Below are 17,387 nucleotides of genomic sequence, written 5' to 3' on the forward strand. Positions count from 1 at the left end.
GGCATATTTAGTTGTGATTAAATTTCATTTACGAGTTTTTTAGAAGGCAACATTCTTTGGTATATTTTTCATTACTTAGCTTCACTTCGCTTTCGCTCGATTTCTTTTTTTTTCGTTTTACTTTTATGTTTAACACTTTCTTAAGAATTGCAAATTAAGCCCACTACTTTCTGTTGCAACTGTATTCGGCTTCAGTTTTCTGCATAAATACATTTTTATCTATGCTGCTCATAAATACTAACATACAATACATACATACATCTTTGTAATGCCATTTTTAGGTTGGCAAATTATTATAATTAACATTAGTTAACGTTAATTTTAAATTAAACACAAGCTTCGAATAAATGATAGTGCTAAAGAGACTATGGATAACCAAAAATTGCCGTTGCCATTTGACATATAACGGTAGTATCATATGTGAGTGTAATTCAATCTCAAACCGTTACTTTGGCAAAACAACTAATATTAAAATATCAGGTGGTTGTAAACTAATTTCGCATAAATTATAAATAATAATCATCACAATCTCAAATATTCAACAATAACGGTATACCATATTTTATAAATACAATAATGAACAAATAATACTATAAACGGTGTAGTAATGCATACGAAATCTTCTTCCTTTATGAATGATAATAAACAATTTTGAATCCTAACAAATAATTAAGAACTTTTCGATCATTGCTGCAGAAAAAATTGTGCAATCATTTACGCACCATGCATATACTTAATTATATATAAGTTTTTTTAGAATTACTAGTAATTTATTTTCCATTACAAATGCACAGAGGAGCTTTTTTGAGATTCCAAGAATTTAACAAACTCGTGACAATAATTTTGTATTCGCTTAGTGCTAAAGTATGTTATATTGTTACAATTTAGAAAAACAAATTTTCATAATTATAAACTAACATGCATATTTGTGAGTTTCAGTGTGTGACTTAAATTTATCATTTAATACTTTGCATTGATACAAAAACTAGAGATATACTATATGTTTGTATATAAATATGACAACGTTTAAGCGCATTTAAACAGCAATGCAACTGTGATTTTTACACTAAAGTTTAGTAAACGGACAGCAAGCACCATAAAATAGGCAAACTTATTAAAAGAAAAATAATAGTAATAATAATACAAAATAAATTATTCGTTTTTTTACAATTTTCAATTGTAGTATTGAAAATCTAAAGCCGTTAAGCCCGCAATAGGCACACGGTCCTCATGAACGGCGCCATTATCGCGTTCTATTCAACATTGCGCTCAGTCGCTGTTGCGTCACTTTTCCCCACTGATAGTTTACGTTCCGTTTTTAACGCTAATAATTTGGAATTGAAGGTTTCTAAGAGGCCAGCTAATGTTAAACAAAAGCCACGGCTTGCAGGTACAAGTGGAAAATCGGGTGGCGCGAACATATTTTTGGGTTCTTCAGCGTTGACTGAAATGCAAAGTTTAAATTATTTATCTACAAATCTGAACTTAAATAAGCGCTTTGCCTACCGGCATTCATATTTATTTGCTTCGGCTGGTTTATCTCCTCCGATGCAGTTTTCGCTGTAGCCTCTTCGTTTTTGTTATTTGTCGTGGCCTTGGATAATTCCATCCAACCTTTAATGCGTTCGTACATGGAAAGGCCGCGTTGATTCCAATGTTCGCATATTTCTTCTCGAAAGAGTTCTGGTGGTTGTTGCAGAAGTTTCGTGGATGACTGCACCATTTTTATAATAACCATTTCATTGTACATACGAGAGTTTTCTCTACCTTGCTGAGTGCCTATGTATGCACATTAAATGATTTACAAGCTTGGCTTACATAAGCGAATACACATACCTTTCTGTTTTTCGTAACCAGCCTCGTTGAAGTACGGTTCGGGCACCAATATGAGACCCTGTATGGACACGATCACTTGCAGGAGAGTGCTATTTGCGCCCCAAATCTCAGAGTCGCGCCCAGCCCACGTGCCTAACAAGGAGACACAAACTTTGCCGTCTTCGTAAAGGTTCGGATTTAAGCGATCGGAGCAATAGCTGATGTAGTGGCACAATGGCGGACTCTTCGGATATTCGCGACCAAGTTGTATATCGAAGAAAAATAAGCCATCTTCATATGGGGTTTTCTTCGGGCCCTCAATCATGACACTTAGTAAATCCATGCGGTCTTCAAAAACTCTGCGCAGTTAAGACAAATATTACATTAAATTATATATACTTCTTTTAAGGATTGCATGCTTACTTAACCCATACACCGGGCGGCAGTGAAGTCTTTAGCATGCGATGCTCACGTTGTACCGCTCTATAGTATTGTTGAGTATTATTGGGATGAAAAATAGTCAATTGGAACTTGTGAGCAGGCGGTGCTTGAGGTAAAACTTGAAAATATTCAGAGTTCGCGATCGGTGTGGAAGTTGCCTCAATCGGTGAACTTAGAACAGAATCCATGGATTTTGTCGATACATATGCATTGGCATCCGCAGGTGTGCTCATATCAACTGTGTCGGGTTTGGCAAGGTTTATCTGTTGCTTATCATCTATTGTGAACGTTTCAGTATCCTGGCCTTCCGTTGACTTTTCTTCATCTACATCTATCGGGTCCTCAATGTGTGCCTCCTCAATTCCCTCAAAACTGAATACTTCACTTAAGTTTATATTCTCGCCTTTGTAGTATTTTTCCCGAATCTGTTGTATGCATTTAACCAATTGTTCCTTTAGTAGAGCACAAAGGCGCACACAATCCATTTCGGGTGCAGCGTCTTCATTAAATTCAATGCTGCTGCAGGACATCGAGTTTTGGTCGTCATTAACTCTCACCGAACCGTTGGTGAGGTCCGAGTAGCTGGTAGAACTGCCATCACAGTTTTCAATGCGCGAACAGTTGCCAGAGTCATCCTGTAAGCACATGTATGTATACGAATTATATGTGTTTATAAATATTCAATACTTATTTATTGCTTACCTGAGATGAGGCCATTGCTGATTTTAATTGACAAGTTTTCTCAAAAGCTCTTTCAATGTTGAGCATGGCGCAGTTAAGCAATTGATTATTCTGTGCCAGTATACTCTTTTGATGCGCCGTTATATTGGCGCCGCCGGTAGAGGTCTTGCTATCTACATTACCGCTGTTATGAACACTTGGCTGTGCTTCAGTGGCATTATTAATGGCTTTCTTTACCACACCTTTTTCAGACAAAGTTTGTGTGGATGGTGCCTGTGTCACAGTAGAAATAGATGTGTTCGATTTTAATCTCAGCACAGGTAGTACTACCGGTGAAGTAATACTACTTGATGCTCCACCACCTATTCCGGACGTTGGCGATTTAAACGGTGTTGGGGAGATGTTGAAGAGTATCTTTGGCGCATATTCCTTAGATGTATTAGTGGTGGTGGTAGCAATGTCGTTTGCGCCGGCGGCGGATTTAGTATCGGATTGTGGTCTTGGCGGGGTCTTTTCTGCACTATCCAAAGGCGCAACAGCTGGATGTTTGACATTTGATGAGGTAGCTTGCACATAACTAAATAGACGATTTTTTCGGTCTTGTGCGCGCTCCGCAATTGATTGAGTTCCGCCCTTGCGTACACGCTCAATCAGACCCTTACAGGGAAAATGTTTTTATTTAATTATTTCATTAGTTTTATTAGTCGTTAATAGGAAATTATTACCTGGAAATTGTCTTCGTGGAAGAAGCTAGTATTTAATAAGCGGTCCAAGTAGCGACACCCTTTGTAAACATTTAACAAATTACGCATAACCTAAATATGCGCACAACATGAAACTGTCACTGACCAGAACAAAAAAATATCTATTGAACTTACTTCGATATTTTGCAAATTCGGACTCATATTGAAAATTTCCTCAAGGCGTGCAATAGCTATGCGAGTTCGCTCAATGTTTGTTATTATGTGGGATTCCTCCAGCGCTATCATTGGCGTGCTTCCTCCTAGTTCACTATTTTCAGACTCAGTCTCCCATGAGTCATCCGATTCGTGTCCCCAATCAGCGTGGTCGTATTGACCAACTTCAAATAAATCTTGCGGCCAGCACATACTTATATGTCCGTCAACCCACCACACTTTCGCTCGTCCGTCAATGAAGTTATCTATGATTTGACCTGCGGTACATGCAGCATCCTCACCCACAAAGTTTGCAACGCGTATAACCATAGTTCCAGGACGATATTGAAAATCAGGGTGATCTTTTAAGTCATATACGCTAACTTCTGTCTCGCCATTGTATTTCGGTCTGTAAGTATTCTTATATTGGTATTGAGTTAATGCAGACATGCAAATAAATTCTTACCTCGGTTCATCAGCAGATGTATATGTGGTATACCATTTGACGCGTGCTGTCCGCCCCTGATGATCCACCATTTGTATAACGCCGTAGTCACGATAAGTCATATCACCATCTTCCTTGCCGCATACAACGAAATCCCCAGGGAAAAACTCCTAACAATAAATCATTAGAATTTATCTAAAGTACTACATTGTGCCAGCATACATGATTATCTAAATGATGTATGGGGTACAACTGTGTAGAAGATATGCCCGCCTCCACGGTACCATCTTGCCAAACCACTGTGGCAGTACTGTATACCAAAAGAGCTTCGGTAACTAATTCATCGCCATCTTTCGGTTGAAATTCTGGAATCATCAAAGAGGAACGTTTGGCAGGTAATTTACTTTTCTTTTTCAGTAGATGTCTTTTGCTATGTTTTGGGCTGTGATGAGGAGAAGGACTTGAGCAAGTTGTAGTACTGACGCGATCCTCGCAGAAATCTTCGTTGAAATAATCATCTTCATCGTCATCCTCGTCCTCATCGTCTGTTACCCATTCTGGTTCTCCACTGGTCTTTGAGGCTTTCCTTGATGGAAAATTCGATGCATTATGTTCAACAGACGTATCGGTTGCTGTTTTGTCTCTGCTATTTGAACTGCCTAACTTATCTGTTTTTAATGTAGACTTTTTTGGCTTCGCGCTTTTTGTATCAGCATCTATTAAACTTGACTTCTTTTTGGTTTTCTCTGTATGATGTGAACTATTGCTGCCGGCATTATTTTGACCGGAGGAACTGACTAATCCACCACACTGATTTTCGGTTTTTTGAATTTGCGCTAGCGCTATTTTAAATTTACTAGCTGAAATTAAAAGAAATAAAAATAAGCTCTATATAAGATAATAACACAAACCTTGCTCTTTCTCCCATTGTGATTTTTTTATATAGTTATCGAGTTTGGAGAATTTTAAGTAGTTGCGATCGCTTATTTGCACCATACATGATTCGAAGAGATTCAGGCGCTTTAGGCGCATCAAGTCTTCACCGCTCACACAAGGATTTGGTTGCTCTAACACGCTAGTGTCAATAGCGTTTTCTTCAGAGAGAGCCTTACATTGCCAGTGAACCCAAACCGAATCGGTCTCAACTGATTCAATAGTATACTATGGAAATTGAGTATTAAAAATATTTTCAAAACTTTTATTCTAAATCACAATGTTATTTCTTTAGTTGTACTCACTTTTGCTTTGAAAGGTTTGCCCTTTTTGTTTTTATGTATCGGAATATTAGGAGTTAGTATTTTCACTTCATCTAAAGATGGCAATCGACCGACTACAGTGTTGCCGGGATAAAATACATGAGGATTAAATATGCCGTGTGTATTGCGGGAATTATAGTCTGTGAAACCATAGAAATTATGTGATGAGATTTCTATGCGTGCGCCAGCAGTTGATCTGCAAAATAAAAAAGTTTAAGTATTTCTAGTTAAAGATTTGTTTCGTGAGTAACCTTAATACAGCTTTTTCTTCCACATCCTTGGTGCTTCCCACCCATGAATCCAAGCAAACGGCGCTATCGCGTTGCCAATTATTTATCGGAAGCAGTCTTTCTGTCATAACGTTTTTAATAACATACTTTGTACCCAGCACTTTAACATCGGCATGCATACTAATGTCACGACAGTAACCGCGTTGGGTGTCCTTTCCCGGCACTAAACGTCGCACGACATCACCCGGCATTAAAGTACGATCAGCTAATGCAATCTTTTTGGTAGAAAAAGAAACCAAAATTGAAAGTTTTTAATGAGTAAGCAACTCATAATTATAAAATATTTGTAACTGCAATACATATGTACAATATAACTGTAATTCATATCAAAATTTAGTTATATGCCCATAACCTCATCATACTTTTGTAATGTACATAAGTAAAATGTGTGAGTATATACGTAATTAATGACGTTGAATTTTTAACTTCTGTTCATACTTTTTATTTAAAAAAATGAGTATGTTTTTCTTTTTAATTGGCTGTAATCGATAAATTTATTCCACTTACCGCCCCTTCAGGTTGCACTTCCTCTTTACCATCAGGATACCATGCTACTCGTACTTCACCTTTCAGAAGGACATCATCGAAATCGTCATCTTCATCGCCGGAATATGTTTCAGACGTCTCAATTACAAGGCCAAATTTGACACGTCCCTTCTTATCAACGCGGAAAACTTCATCTTCAAAAAAGTATTGATTGTCCGCAGGCGAGTCGCCGCCAACACCAAGCTCCAACGCAGGAGTCTTTTCTCCTTCAGCATCGCTGTCAGTTGGTTTGTCGGTTGGCATTTGTTCTCGTGTAATAGGTGTTCCAAGTTTTACAGGCAAAAATTTGGATTCAACAGATTCGTCCTCTTGAACATTTGTGCAACCAATGGAATTTACGAAACAATTGTTGGAGTTTACTTCTTCTTTATTAGTAGTTGCTGCACCTTTATCATGAAGAAATTTTTCTGAATAATTAGATTGTAGCTCATGATCATGGATTTTCAACTGCTGCTCATTGTGGTCACTATCTGCATTCGTTGCCATCATATAACAACTTCGTTTTTACGTGCCTTGATCCTTAATTACAACTCACTCTACACCCACTTTACTCTCTTTTGTGTTAATTTTCGTTTTCTGGCAAATATGCACATGGGCGCTTCTTAATAATGTGTTTACCGTTTTTTTCGCTAAAAAGATTTTATAATTTTACTATTTTTTCCCTATTTGCTAATTTTTTTGTTGTTTTGTTCGATTTTTTTGTGCCAAAATTAACGGAATTAATTTTTCTGCCTTCACAAACGAATGAAAATTGAAAGCGAATGTAATTAGCAGCAAAGGGTGACACACATGATATAACTTCATCACCATGAATTATAACTATTTCTATGAACAGCAATAATTATGTTATTTAGAGGGAATAACGAAATAAAAGTAAAGTTTTATGTTTTTTGCTTTAAAACGTAATAAGTTTTACCAAATTATCTTTATCAGTAAATGTGTGTTTTTAATGTGTAAATTGTCTTAGCAAGAGTTTATAGCATGACATATGTATGTTGTTAGTGGTATACATTTCGTTTTGTTTTTGATCATTTGGATGGGAAATTGACAGTCAGCTGTTCACAACAAATTCAGTGTTGTATAGTGGACAAAATACCAAAGTATTTCGGGCAATTAAATTTAAATTATTTTGGCGACAACAATTCAACTAAAGGTTCGTTATTTTTCACTCTTTAATGATTGCTGAGACAACAATAATTACGGTTTTCTTTATACATTATTAATTTTAATATTGTAAAAAAATAGTCTTAATATCCCAAGACTTGCATAGGTTAACACCAGTCTTTCCGGTTGTTAAACGATAAATGTATGTACATATACATACATATGTTTCCGAGTACTAGATATTCTCCAATTGGAATCCTTTCTTTGCCTTCGCAGTTATAGTATTCCAAATCGTTGTTTTAAGCCTATAAAAATCATTCAAAGAATTGTCTGGTTAATAAAGGAAGTGACAACAATGAAAAGTTCAACAACTTATTTCGGTTTAGTTTATTATTTCTATATAATCAATTGTATAATCTAGTAGAACTTTCAAAACTTTTATCTTCAAAGTAAGTACCAAAATATAAGAAATATGATTTCTTCCTAATATTGCAATCACATATTATCACACTTAACAATCATTGGTGGCGCAAACTCGTTGTGTCGTATACCGAACGAGTAAGCCTGTCCAGATTTGCCGGGACGGTAGTACATTAGATCGTAATAGTTTGGACCAGGGCCAATTTGTTTGTAATAAAAGGGATTTCGTCCGGCAATTGAATACTCAGGACTGCGTGGCAGTTTAACGGAGAGATTTCCAGCACCATAAGCAGCTGGTCCAGGAGAATGTTGTTTACCCGATATTCCACACCGCATTCCCCTGTATTTGATATAAGTCAATGTATGTGATTACAAGGTATGTTTAGAGATTTACAAATATGTTTATCTCACATGCTGTATGCTGGAAATCCCGGTTTAATTGGTGACACATCCACACCATATGCATTGGGACCCGGTGTAGAGCTCTTGAAGTTATAGGCAGTGCGCCAAGACATAGAATACGCTGGCGCATCAGTGCCCTTAAAGAACGGCTTTAGATGTACGTCATGTGCACCAGGTCCTGGACCAAATCGTTTTTCTGCACGCACAATATTAACGTACATAAATAATTGAAGGCACTTGCTAAAAAATAGATAAACACACACACCTTTCACATATGTTCTGCCCTGTATCGTAAATTGATTCCCACGACTTATGCCATAACGCGTCAAGGTGTCAACCTTATAGGCTCCCGGTCCTGGGCCAATCAGTTTTTCGTGCTTGTATGAGCGTGTGCCAAACGAGTACTGTGGCATACGTTGCTTACGAGCATCATGATTTTCATAGCCAACATTCGGCGGCAGCATGTAAGCGCCGGGTCCGGGACCTATGGAGCAGAAAAGCCGTTAACAAGCATACATTGATGGAAATGACCCTGCAATTGAAATACTCACCTAAAGGCCTTTTACTCATGTTACTGTTTTTGCAATGTCAAAAGGAAATCAGATGAAAAATTTAGAATTTTGAATTTAGGAAAGATAAGATTTTTTATATATGTTTTTCAAAGTGTCGAAAACTTATTTGAATCTTTTTTTCTACATTTTATGACACTTTTTTAACCGCCGACGTTGGCAAACTCGACATGATCGAAATAATTTCGCAGGTGGATATACATTAGGAATGCGGCCAGATCGGATCCAACTTGTATTTTAACTTTTAATCGACATTTAAATGATTTACACCTAATGTAATTTGAATATTTACAATATTTTCAAATAAACGATATAAAACATTAAATGATTTCTAATGCAAGTAGTCCTTCGCTGCATTTTTTACTCAATGTCGATCGAATTGTAAAACTGTTTGTATCGAGAGTCCCGTCCGCTGTTCCTAAGCAATAGCTCGTTATGCTTTTCACGTATAATCTGGTGAAAGAGAGTTAAGAAATGTACACTCTTCATATGCATATACAAGTACATAAATGTAGTTAAGTAATACATATGGTGATGCGAACGCAAGCTTCTTGTACTTATAAAAGTTAGACCGCGAAAATATATGTAAATAGAGATCTTGAATTTCAACTCAAAAATTTATCACAAAGCCACGAACTGCATTTGGTCAAAATTAACTAATTTTAAGTCCATAAAATAGCGAGACTTTTGGTTGACAATTCAAGTAATTGAATGGACTGATATATTCTCCTTTATTTTCTTTTTAAATACCCAAAGAAGCTTGTATTTGTATCACTTGGTGTTATTGCTCAACTATTTGTAACAAAATTTACCGGTTTTAACTTACTTTCGGATTATAATTTTGATGTAGAAACACCAAAACTGGGCCGTAACATATATTGAAGAAACCGACGATGCGCATTAGCCAGGAGAAACCAAAAGTTTGTGCCAACTCACCGCCTAGTAAAGGAGCTATGGGGATAAAGTACTGGTATAAAGAAAATATTCCGAAATCCGAAAAGTATATACTTACCCAGGCAGTATGCTAAGCTGACAGATGTCTGTTGAATGGCATAGACTGTACCATAGCTTGACATGGAATTGCCGCCACCAGTGTCGCCTTGCTCCTCCTGCGCTAAAGTGGCATCAACAAAAGTGGCCAACAGCGGCACCAAGGCAGCGTCAATTACACCAATGCTAAGTCCTAACCCAAAGTGTGGCAACAGTAGTTGGCTGACTGTTGTTGCGCTAGGGATCTGCGAATACACAACTTCATATATTTTAGTATTGATTCATAGGAAATTACCTACCAAGATGGATGATATGCCCACCAACAACAGGGCAATGCATGAAATTTTTACTTGTCCATATTTATAGGCGAATGTGCCGAAGAAGTTGGTACCAATAAAATATCCCACGGAATCCGGTATGAACACCGTACCTAATTGCCATTTGGTGGGGTGAAGATGTTGTAATAACCAAATGGGTAAGCACGGTTCCAATATTGCCATTGTTGAGGTTGAAAACCAAATTGCCACAACAATTGCAAGTATCATTTTACTTTCGAGCAATGGACGCCATTTTGGCCGCTGTTTATCATTGTAAACTGAAACCTAAGGAGGAGGTGGAGAACACGTGTACATTTTAAAACATGAAATGCTAAATATTGACATTCGTTTATAAAAAAAAATTGTATTACCTCGGGTTGAATGGAGAGATCCATAGTTAGGAGCTGCATTCCTTATATGATAAGTATTAACAAAAAAAAATAACATTATACGTTGACAGCTTGACCGAACTTAATTTCAACAAGTAAACCAGTAAAATTAGTGTCTGTTTCGTAGATCCGACTGCGTAGAAACGGGATTCATATTTAGTTTGACCAAAATTTTCTACTAAATAACCATTGTACCGGTCGTACCCTTATACTCAAAATTCATTTGAGCATTAACATTGCTTATAATTTCATCTTTAATATCTCATAATTACAGTCATCAACAAACTGTCCATTTAAAATTATGCCCGAGACTTAGTGCGGTCTATTACTGATCGTTTTCAAAAGTATGATTTGTACGCCTTTAGATTTCGACATGGCCGACGCTTTATACCTAAAACTACTATATTTGAAATTATATATCTTTCACTTACCCAAATTCAGAAATATCACTGTAGACAGTATTATAAAAGGTGCTGACTTTCCGATCAAATCATAAAGTATGCTGCCGAAAGGATATCCCAGCAGCACACCCAGAGCAATGCTACCCAAAATTATGCCCATCACTTTTGAACGACGGTCTTCCTCCGGATAGTGCTACAGCATGAAATATCGAAAAATGTGGTTGCATATACATATATATTCTATTCTTCTGTTATTTACCTGAGCCACGAGACTCATGCCGCACACACCAATGCAAGCCGAACCAACTCCTTGAATTGCACGAGCTATCAACAGTTCTATGTAAGTCTCACCCACCGAGAACACTATGCGCGAAAAGTTAATACAAAATCCTTATTTTTACAACCGAAATTATAATAGCAATATTCACACATACCCAATGAAGAGAGGAGCAGCAGAAATGTGCCGGCCACAATCGGCAAACGGTAACCAAATTTGGCAGTTAGATTGCCGACGATCGGATTGAATATTAACTGCACTAGTGCCTTCATGGACAACAATATGCCAATGACGCTATTTTCGCTAGTCAAGCTTTCATCTGAATCAGCGTGTGCCTTCGTGGCCTTGCCGTCAGGGTTGCTGTCGGTGACCGTGCTTGCTGCAGTGGTACCCAGTGCTGGATTGGCGCCACTACGAGCCGCATCCTCATTAAAATTTGCTTCATCGAATTGTTTTTCTATGGGTTTATCACCGGCGCCTGTGGTATTTCCGGTGGTTGAGCTTTTTGTCAATGTCCCAGCTATAGTTCCAACCCCCGCAGCCGCGTTTGTGTAGCGCAATAGCTTGTGTTCCGCAGAAACAGACGTCGCTTTATCATCGCCATGCGGCAGCGTAAAGTTCACCATCGATTTGCCGGGTATCGGATGTTTCGTCATAATCGTTTGTATGGGTTGGTGTGCGCCATCGATGTACCGATGTGCCAAACTGGGTGGTGCCATGAAAGGACTGGCGATGCCAACGCTGGCAGCATCGTTTGTGTGGTCGTAGCCGTTGAGCATCTCCAATGGAGTGTGATGTGCCCGGTTATTTATAATCGCTAGATAATCGGGCAATATGGGCACTGCGTGTGGATTGTGTGGAGATATGATTGCATTTTGTAGAAAGATAACATACATGTTCGCAAGTGTAAAAACCGATTTTAAACACATACTGTACATGAATATATTTTAGGAACGAATACGTTGTTGTTTTGAAAACCGAACTTTATTAAACTTATAAAAAATCGTATATGAAAAAATAACGAGATTTCAATCGCTTACTTTTTACACGAACTATGGATTATTATAAGTTCAAATATCGTTGGAAAATATTAGTGAACCAGAAATGTAGTATATAGCACAGGCTCTATAACAGTTATTTGAGATGTATTAAAACAGTCTCTATTCTAACTTCTTTAAAAGGAATATGTATGGGAATTTTAACAAACCAAAGCCTCCTTCTTAGAACATATTTTAATTTCTATACTCAAGCTATTATAATATTGTTAAAAGTTTATCTCAATTGAAGAGTATAGTATATGAGGGATTACACGTTAGATTGTTCATAAAGATATTGATTGTAAATAAAATTTAGAAATTTATTGAATTAAAGTAATGCAATTTAATATATTTTCTGTAGTTTCTTATACCTAAACAACTAAAGGCTGATCCAATAAAGAATGTGTTTCGCGCGCTTCGCTCAACTTATGGTCAACATAATCGGCCTACTGAGCGTACTATTCGTAACACCATCACCCATCTTGAGACCCAGCATTCATTATTGGATAATATGCGATCGAATAGACCACGTCCAGCACGAACTGAAGAAAATATACATACATATGTAGCAGCCGTAGCTGAAGGTGTATACGAAGACCGTTCGCAGCAACTCGGACTGACGTATGAAACGACTTGGTTAATTTTACGTCGAGATCTTAAATTGAAAGCGTACAAAATACAGCTTGTGGAAGAACTAAAGCCGGTCGACCTTCCCAAGCGACATCGCCTCGGAGCAAAACATCAAGCTTTGGCCTTGGAGCAAAACATCGCGCGTGACATTCGCCAATCACTAGTCGAAATGCTCGAACGAATTATCGAAAATTGAACTCAACGAATGGACCATCTGAGACGTAGCCGCGGCCAACATTTGAAAGAGATAATCTTCGAAAAATAAATGCCAAAGACTGTTCTTTCAAATTACAATAAACATTCCCCATTAAATTTAAAGTTTCTGCGTTTTTCTCTTTAAAAAAGTAATGGATCATCCTTTATAAAATTGTATACCCGCTATTTTGATTACAGAAATAATATATAAAATATAAGTTTTTCCAACAATAAAAGAATTGGAAGAGCACAATGAAAGTGATGGCCTACCAATCACAGTTAACAGCACATTATCCAGTAATAACGCCAGATAGACGATAACGGCAATTATACACCGATTTGTATTTCCGAATTTCGGCGCCGACGAGCGTCTCTCAGCTCCCGACGTGTTCAGCGCCGATGCTGTGCGAGCAACATTAGTGTGATCGTCGCCCGCTTCGGCGGATCGTTCTTCAGCCATTTTAGTTTTGCAACGCACTTAGTTGGAAACAGCTTAATTTTCAGAAATTTAATAATGTGCCAACTTCAATACACACACATATGTATGTATATATTTTTGTATTCAAACACACATTAATTGCGCGCCACCATGTTAATTGGTTTTTATAGATTTTCTGATTGCTGCCATATGTTGGTTGAAAAATTCAATAACGGGTAATTGTTTCACGAACAAAATCACAATCACTCGCAACAAAAGCAATTCACTCCCGTTTATTGTTCCAAACAGCGGTATGGATGTCGTGGGGAAGCGCGCGTTTATCCTTCTATGCTCGGCACTCAACAGGTGTCACCGCTCCGGCTGTGGACGAACAATTGAAAAGCTTCGACACTTTGCCGAGCCATTTTATAGTGACAAGCAGGCGGCAAGGCACAAGCTGACAGCCTGTTGCATGCTGCCATTCATTACAGTGCTCAGTCGGGTGTGCTTTTATGGCTTTACCCATTGACATGTTGCGTTGGGGTGGCAACAAAAAACCCGTGGCGTGGAAGGAGTGTAGGAGAGTAAAGTGACCGCATATACCATAAAGCGTACATATTTACATCCACATGGGGCATGCCAAAAAGAGTGAAGATGTTTGAATTTCTGAAAATGATTATTCCTTGGCGACAATTGGTGAAATTTACATATGAGGCGTGTTATTTCTTTGGGCATGCTTATTGGGCAATTGAAATAAATGTAATACTAATTTGACACTTGCTGACTGAATGCCCCAACTACTGTACATATTGAACTTCACGCCAACTGAAGACTTAGCACCAATAGTTCTAAACTGCGACAATTTCTATAAAGAAAGGGTTTTAAGCCAGTTTCCTTTAGTAAAAAAAAATCATTGACTAGTCTTATGCTTTCTGTTTAAATAAAACCACACCCTCTTGCTTTGGAATTCTCCTTCTGTTCAGACATACATATTTGCTCTTGTATCGAATTTCACATTAAATAGACAACAATAATCTTAGCACCATGGTATACCACAACCTTGCACTAGGCCCTTATCCTGAAGCGAGTTCATTGTTAACAGCAACACTGCCTTATTGTGTATCCTGAAGAGCAGAGTTTTAGTATTTCTTTGCCATGATTGAGGCTTGAGTAAAAAAATTAGCTGCCTATAAATACCGTACAGCACTTTTCATATCTGTGTCGGCTAACAGGGCAGATAAGTTGCATGCCGCCAGACGCCTTTGACCCACATACACACTGTGCCAAACACACATGTGTATTGTGAGAAGGTATGTGTGAATTTGCTTCTGCTCGCAATGGATCACAGCTGGCTATGGATTTCTAGTCTTCTTTTTCCGAAAGCAATTTTTCAGTTCATTTAATTTTAAAGCGCTTTGTCATCGCTGTGGAAGCAAATAATGTTGGAAAGAAAGAAGGTTATATCCGTACACTGTGGCAGATCGAGTTCTTTAAACGCAATGGAATGTGGAGTATTTTACAGCAAAACTCAACTTAAATAATAATATGCTATGTATATGTTATATGTATATATAGCATATAATGAAGTTTTACACTTAACACTAAGTAAATACATATATGTATACGTATGTATGTATACGCATAGGTATATACCGTAACCTAAAATGCAAAACAACGAATCATTCAAACAAGAAAAAAAGTTAACTTCGGCTGCACCGAAGCTAATATACCCTTCACAGGTACATTTCTTTTAGTAACTATGTGTTCAGTTTATGCGGAAGCTATTTGCTATAGTAATCCGATCTCAACAATTTCTTCGGAGATTATATTATTACCTTAAGCAGTAGTCCATGTCGAATTTCGTGAAGATACCAGGTCAAATGCGAAATTTTTCCATACAAGCCCTTGATTCCGATACTTCGGTTTGTATGGCAGCTATATGCTATAGTTAACCGATATGAACAATTTCTTCGTATATTTCATTGTTGCCTTGGAAAATAATCTCTACCAAATTTCGTGAATATATCTTATCAAATGCGAAAGTTTTCCATACAAGAACTTGATTCCGATCGTTCAGTTTGTATGACAGCTATATGTTATAGTGGTCCGATTTCGGCAGTTCCGACAAATGAGCAGCCTCTTGAAGAGAAAATGACGTTTGCAAAATTTCAAAACGATATCTTAAAAACTGAGAGACTAGTTCGTATATATACAAACAGACGGACGGACGGACGACAGACGGACATGGCTAAATCGATTCAGCTCAACATACTGATCATTTATATATATACTTTATAGGGTCTCCGACGATTCCTTCTGGGTGTTACAAACTTCCTGACAAACTTAATATACCCTGTTCAGGGTATAAAAATCTAAATTGAATTTTATATTGCTTACGATTCACTACATCACATTACATAACATATGTATGTAGCATAAAATTTTCAGCTTTCGCTGTCATATAAAATCGATATATAACCATTTTATAACCGATACTCAATTCTTTTTCAATATGTGTGGTTCCTAGTACATACATATGTACATATATCGTTATTTCTTCGCTTGTAAACTTATGAAAAGTAATGTTTCGTTATTTTGTATTTTAGGTTACGATATATGTATATATTTTATATGTAAACATAATACAAAAACAATTAATGTCTGAACTATTTTCACTAAATGTATGTCCATACATATGTACATATAGCAGGTGGGCTGAAGAGTTCGTGGGCTGATGCTTAGATGGTACTACTAATATTAAATCCATATGATTTTTAAGAGATACGTGTAAAAATTTGGCAGCTGTAGAACTATTAGTTTATGAGATATAGCATTTTGGGTGAAGCAACATGTGTTAGTTAAAAAAATGGATCACAAGAAACTACGTGTGTTAATAAAGTATTGCTTTTTGGAGGAAAGAATACTATAGAAGCCAAGATTTGTATTGATCAAAATTATTGGAACTCTGCATCAGGGAAATCAACCGTTTAAAACTGGTTTTGCTAATCGATAGTCCGTGTAGAAGACACATGATGAACCGACATCATGCATTTTAGGTTGCAAGTGATATAATATTCATTGAATATCTTCAAAAGAGAAAACTCAGCAATAGTGCTTAATACATTACGTTATTGGAGCGCTTGAAGGACAAGTCGTGAAAAAACGATCCCATTTGAAGAATTTGAAATTTCTGTTTCATAAAGCCGACGCACCGTATCACAAATCAATGAATACGATGTCAAAATTTCATAAATTGGGCTTCAAATTGCTTCCGCATTCACCGTATTCCACGGATCTGGCTCTTAGTGACTACGTCTTATTCTCAGACATCTAGAGATTGCTCGCTGGAAATAAATTTAGCAACAATGAAGAGGTAATCGCAGAAACTAAGGCTTATTTTGAGGCTTAAGGCGAAGGTTTGATAAAAATGGTATCGAAATTTTTTACCGCTATTATTGTTGTATCGCCCTCGAAGATAACTATATGTGACCTGGTCTACGAAAAGGGAGCTAACGTGCGAAAACTAGTTTTCTGGGAAACAGCTGTTAAAAATAATCTTCCATCCGAATCAACTAAAAAGTGAAAATTGATTTTTTGACACCTAAGCCCCCTTTCCGTAGACCAGGTCACATATATATATATCTATGCTAGCCTATGAACTTTTCAGTCCACCTGCTATTGTATGCTCTTTCATATTTTATAAAAGCATAAGAATACCTCAAATAGGATTTATTGACTGCCCAGGATTAACTGCCGTTTTCATTCACTGTGAGCAGGATATGCGAGTGTAAACTCATGCGTGTGTGTTCGTAAAATCAAATTAAATTTTAAATTAACTTAAACTCGAGGCTTGTTAGTGCATACACAA

General features: G+C 37.3%; 3 protein-coding genes across 4 annotated transcripts; all 3 read right to left on the reverse strand.

Annotated features, from left to right (window-relative positions):
- Positions 1-100: 100 nt before the first annotated feature.
- Positions 101-7,101, reverse strand: LOC126751560 ((E3-independent) E2 ubiquitin-conjugating enzyme). The gene is made up of 13 exons (XM_050461928.1): positions 6,332-7,101; positions 5,786-6,039; positions 5,517-5,730; positions 5,190-5,439; positions 4,501-5,138; positions 4,300-4,448; positions 3,816-4,242; positions 3,663-3,752; positions 2,959-3,594; positions 2,239-2,891; positions 1,837-2,174; positions 1,507-1,779; positions 101-1,444 (listed from the first exon to the last, which is right to left on the reverse strand). The coding sequence occupies exons 1-13, from the start codon at positions 6,857-6,859 to the stop codon at positions 1,254-1,256; spliced, it is 4,641 nt and encodes a 1,546-aa protein (XP_050317885.1). The 5' UTR covers positions 6,860-7,101; the 3' UTR covers positions 101-1,253.
- Positions 7,102-7,837: 736 nt separating this feature from the next.
- On the reverse strand, positions 7,838-8,968 carry LOC126760796 (outer dense fiber protein 3-B-like). The gene is made up of 4 exons (XM_050476705.1): positions 8,848-8,968; positions 8,562-8,780; positions 8,306-8,492; positions 7,838-8,234 (listed from the first exon to the last, which is right to left on the reverse strand). Exons 1-4 carry the CDS (start codon positions 8,864-8,866, stop codon positions 7,970-7,972), a joined length of 690 nt encoding a protein of 229 aa, XP_050332662.1. The 5' UTR covers positions 8,867-8,968; the 3' UTR covers positions 7,838-7,969.
- Positions 8,969-9,063: 95 nt separating this feature from the next.
- LOC126760783 (synaptic vesicular amine transporter) lies at positions 9,064-13,926 on the reverse strand. 2 transcript variants are annotated; one of them, XM_050476684.1, is made up of 9 exons: positions 13,372-13,923; positions 11,397-12,080; positions 11,222-11,325; positions 10,993-11,155; positions 10,544-10,584; positions 10,155-10,457; positions 9,878-10,100; positions 9,692-9,816; positions 9,064-9,318 (listed from the first exon to the last, which is right to left on the reverse strand). In XM_050476684.1, exons 1-9 carry the CDS (start codon positions 13,559-13,561, stop codon positions 9,226-9,228), a joined length of 1,926 nt encoding a protein of 641 aa, XP_050332641.1. In that variant the 5' UTR covers positions 13,562-13,923; the 3' UTR covers positions 9,064-9,225. The 2 variants fall into 2 exon arrangements, with proteins under 2 accessions (XP_050332641.1, XP_050332649.1); XM_050476692.1 differs by lacking the exons at positions 9,064-9,318; positions 9,692-9,816 and having other exon boundaries at positions 9,966-10,114; positions 13,372-13,926.
- Positions 13,927-17,387: the final 3,461 nt, after the last annotated feature.

This window comes from Bactrocera neohumeralis, chromosome 2 (assembly GCF_024586455.1).
Source record: "Bactrocera neohumeralis isolate Rockhampton chromosome 2, APGP_CSIRO_Bneo_wtdbg2-racon-allhic-juicebox.fasta_v2, whole genome shotgun sequence".
Classification (NCBI taxonomy): domain Eukaryota; kingdom Metazoa; phylum Arthropoda; class Insecta; order Diptera; family Tephritidae; genus Bactrocera; species Bactrocera neohumeralis.

What these genes read in the sequence shown, in the direction of transcription:
- LOC126751560 (XM_050461928.1), bottom strand. Translation starts at nt 6,859, where the DNA reads ATGATGGCAACGAATGCAGATAGTGACCACAATGAGCAGCAGTTGAAA. An exon ending in TACATCATTTAGATAATCAT is followed by an intron (nt 4,449 to 4,500) that starts GTATGCTGGCAC and finishes ATTTATTGTTAG; the next exon opens with GAGTTTTTCCCTGGGGATTT. An exon ending in GCAAATAAATATGAATGCCG is followed by an intron (nt 1,445 to 1,506) that starts GTAGGCAAAGCG and finishes TTTGCATTTCAG; the next exon opens with TCAACGCTGAAGAACCCAAA.
- LOC126760783 (XM_050476684.1), bottom strand. Translation starts at nt 13,561, where the DNA reads ATGGCTGAAGAACGATCCGCCGAAGCGGGCGACGATCACACTAATGTT. An exon ending in TGTGCTGTTAACTGTGATTG is followed by an intron (nt 12,081 to 13,371) that starts GTAGGCCATCAC and finishes ATCCACACGCAG; the next exon opens with TGCCCATATTGCCCGATTAT. An exon ending in CAGCTTAGCATACTGCCTGG is followed by an intron (nt 9,817 to 9,877) that starts GTAAGTATATAC and finishes TTATCCCCATAG; the next exon opens with CTCCTTTACTAGGCGGTGAG.
- LOC126760796 (XM_050476705.1), bottom strand. An exon ending in GGGCAGAACATATGTGAAAG is followed by an intron (nt 8,493 to 8,561) that starts GTGTGTGTGTTT and finishes TTGTGCGTGCAG; the next exon opens with AAAAACGATTTGGTCCAGGA. An exon ending in GGATTTCCAGCATACAGCAT is followed by an intron (nt 8,235 to 8,305) that starts GTGAGATAAACA and finishes TATCAAATACAG; the next exon opens with GGGAATGCGGTGTGGAATAT.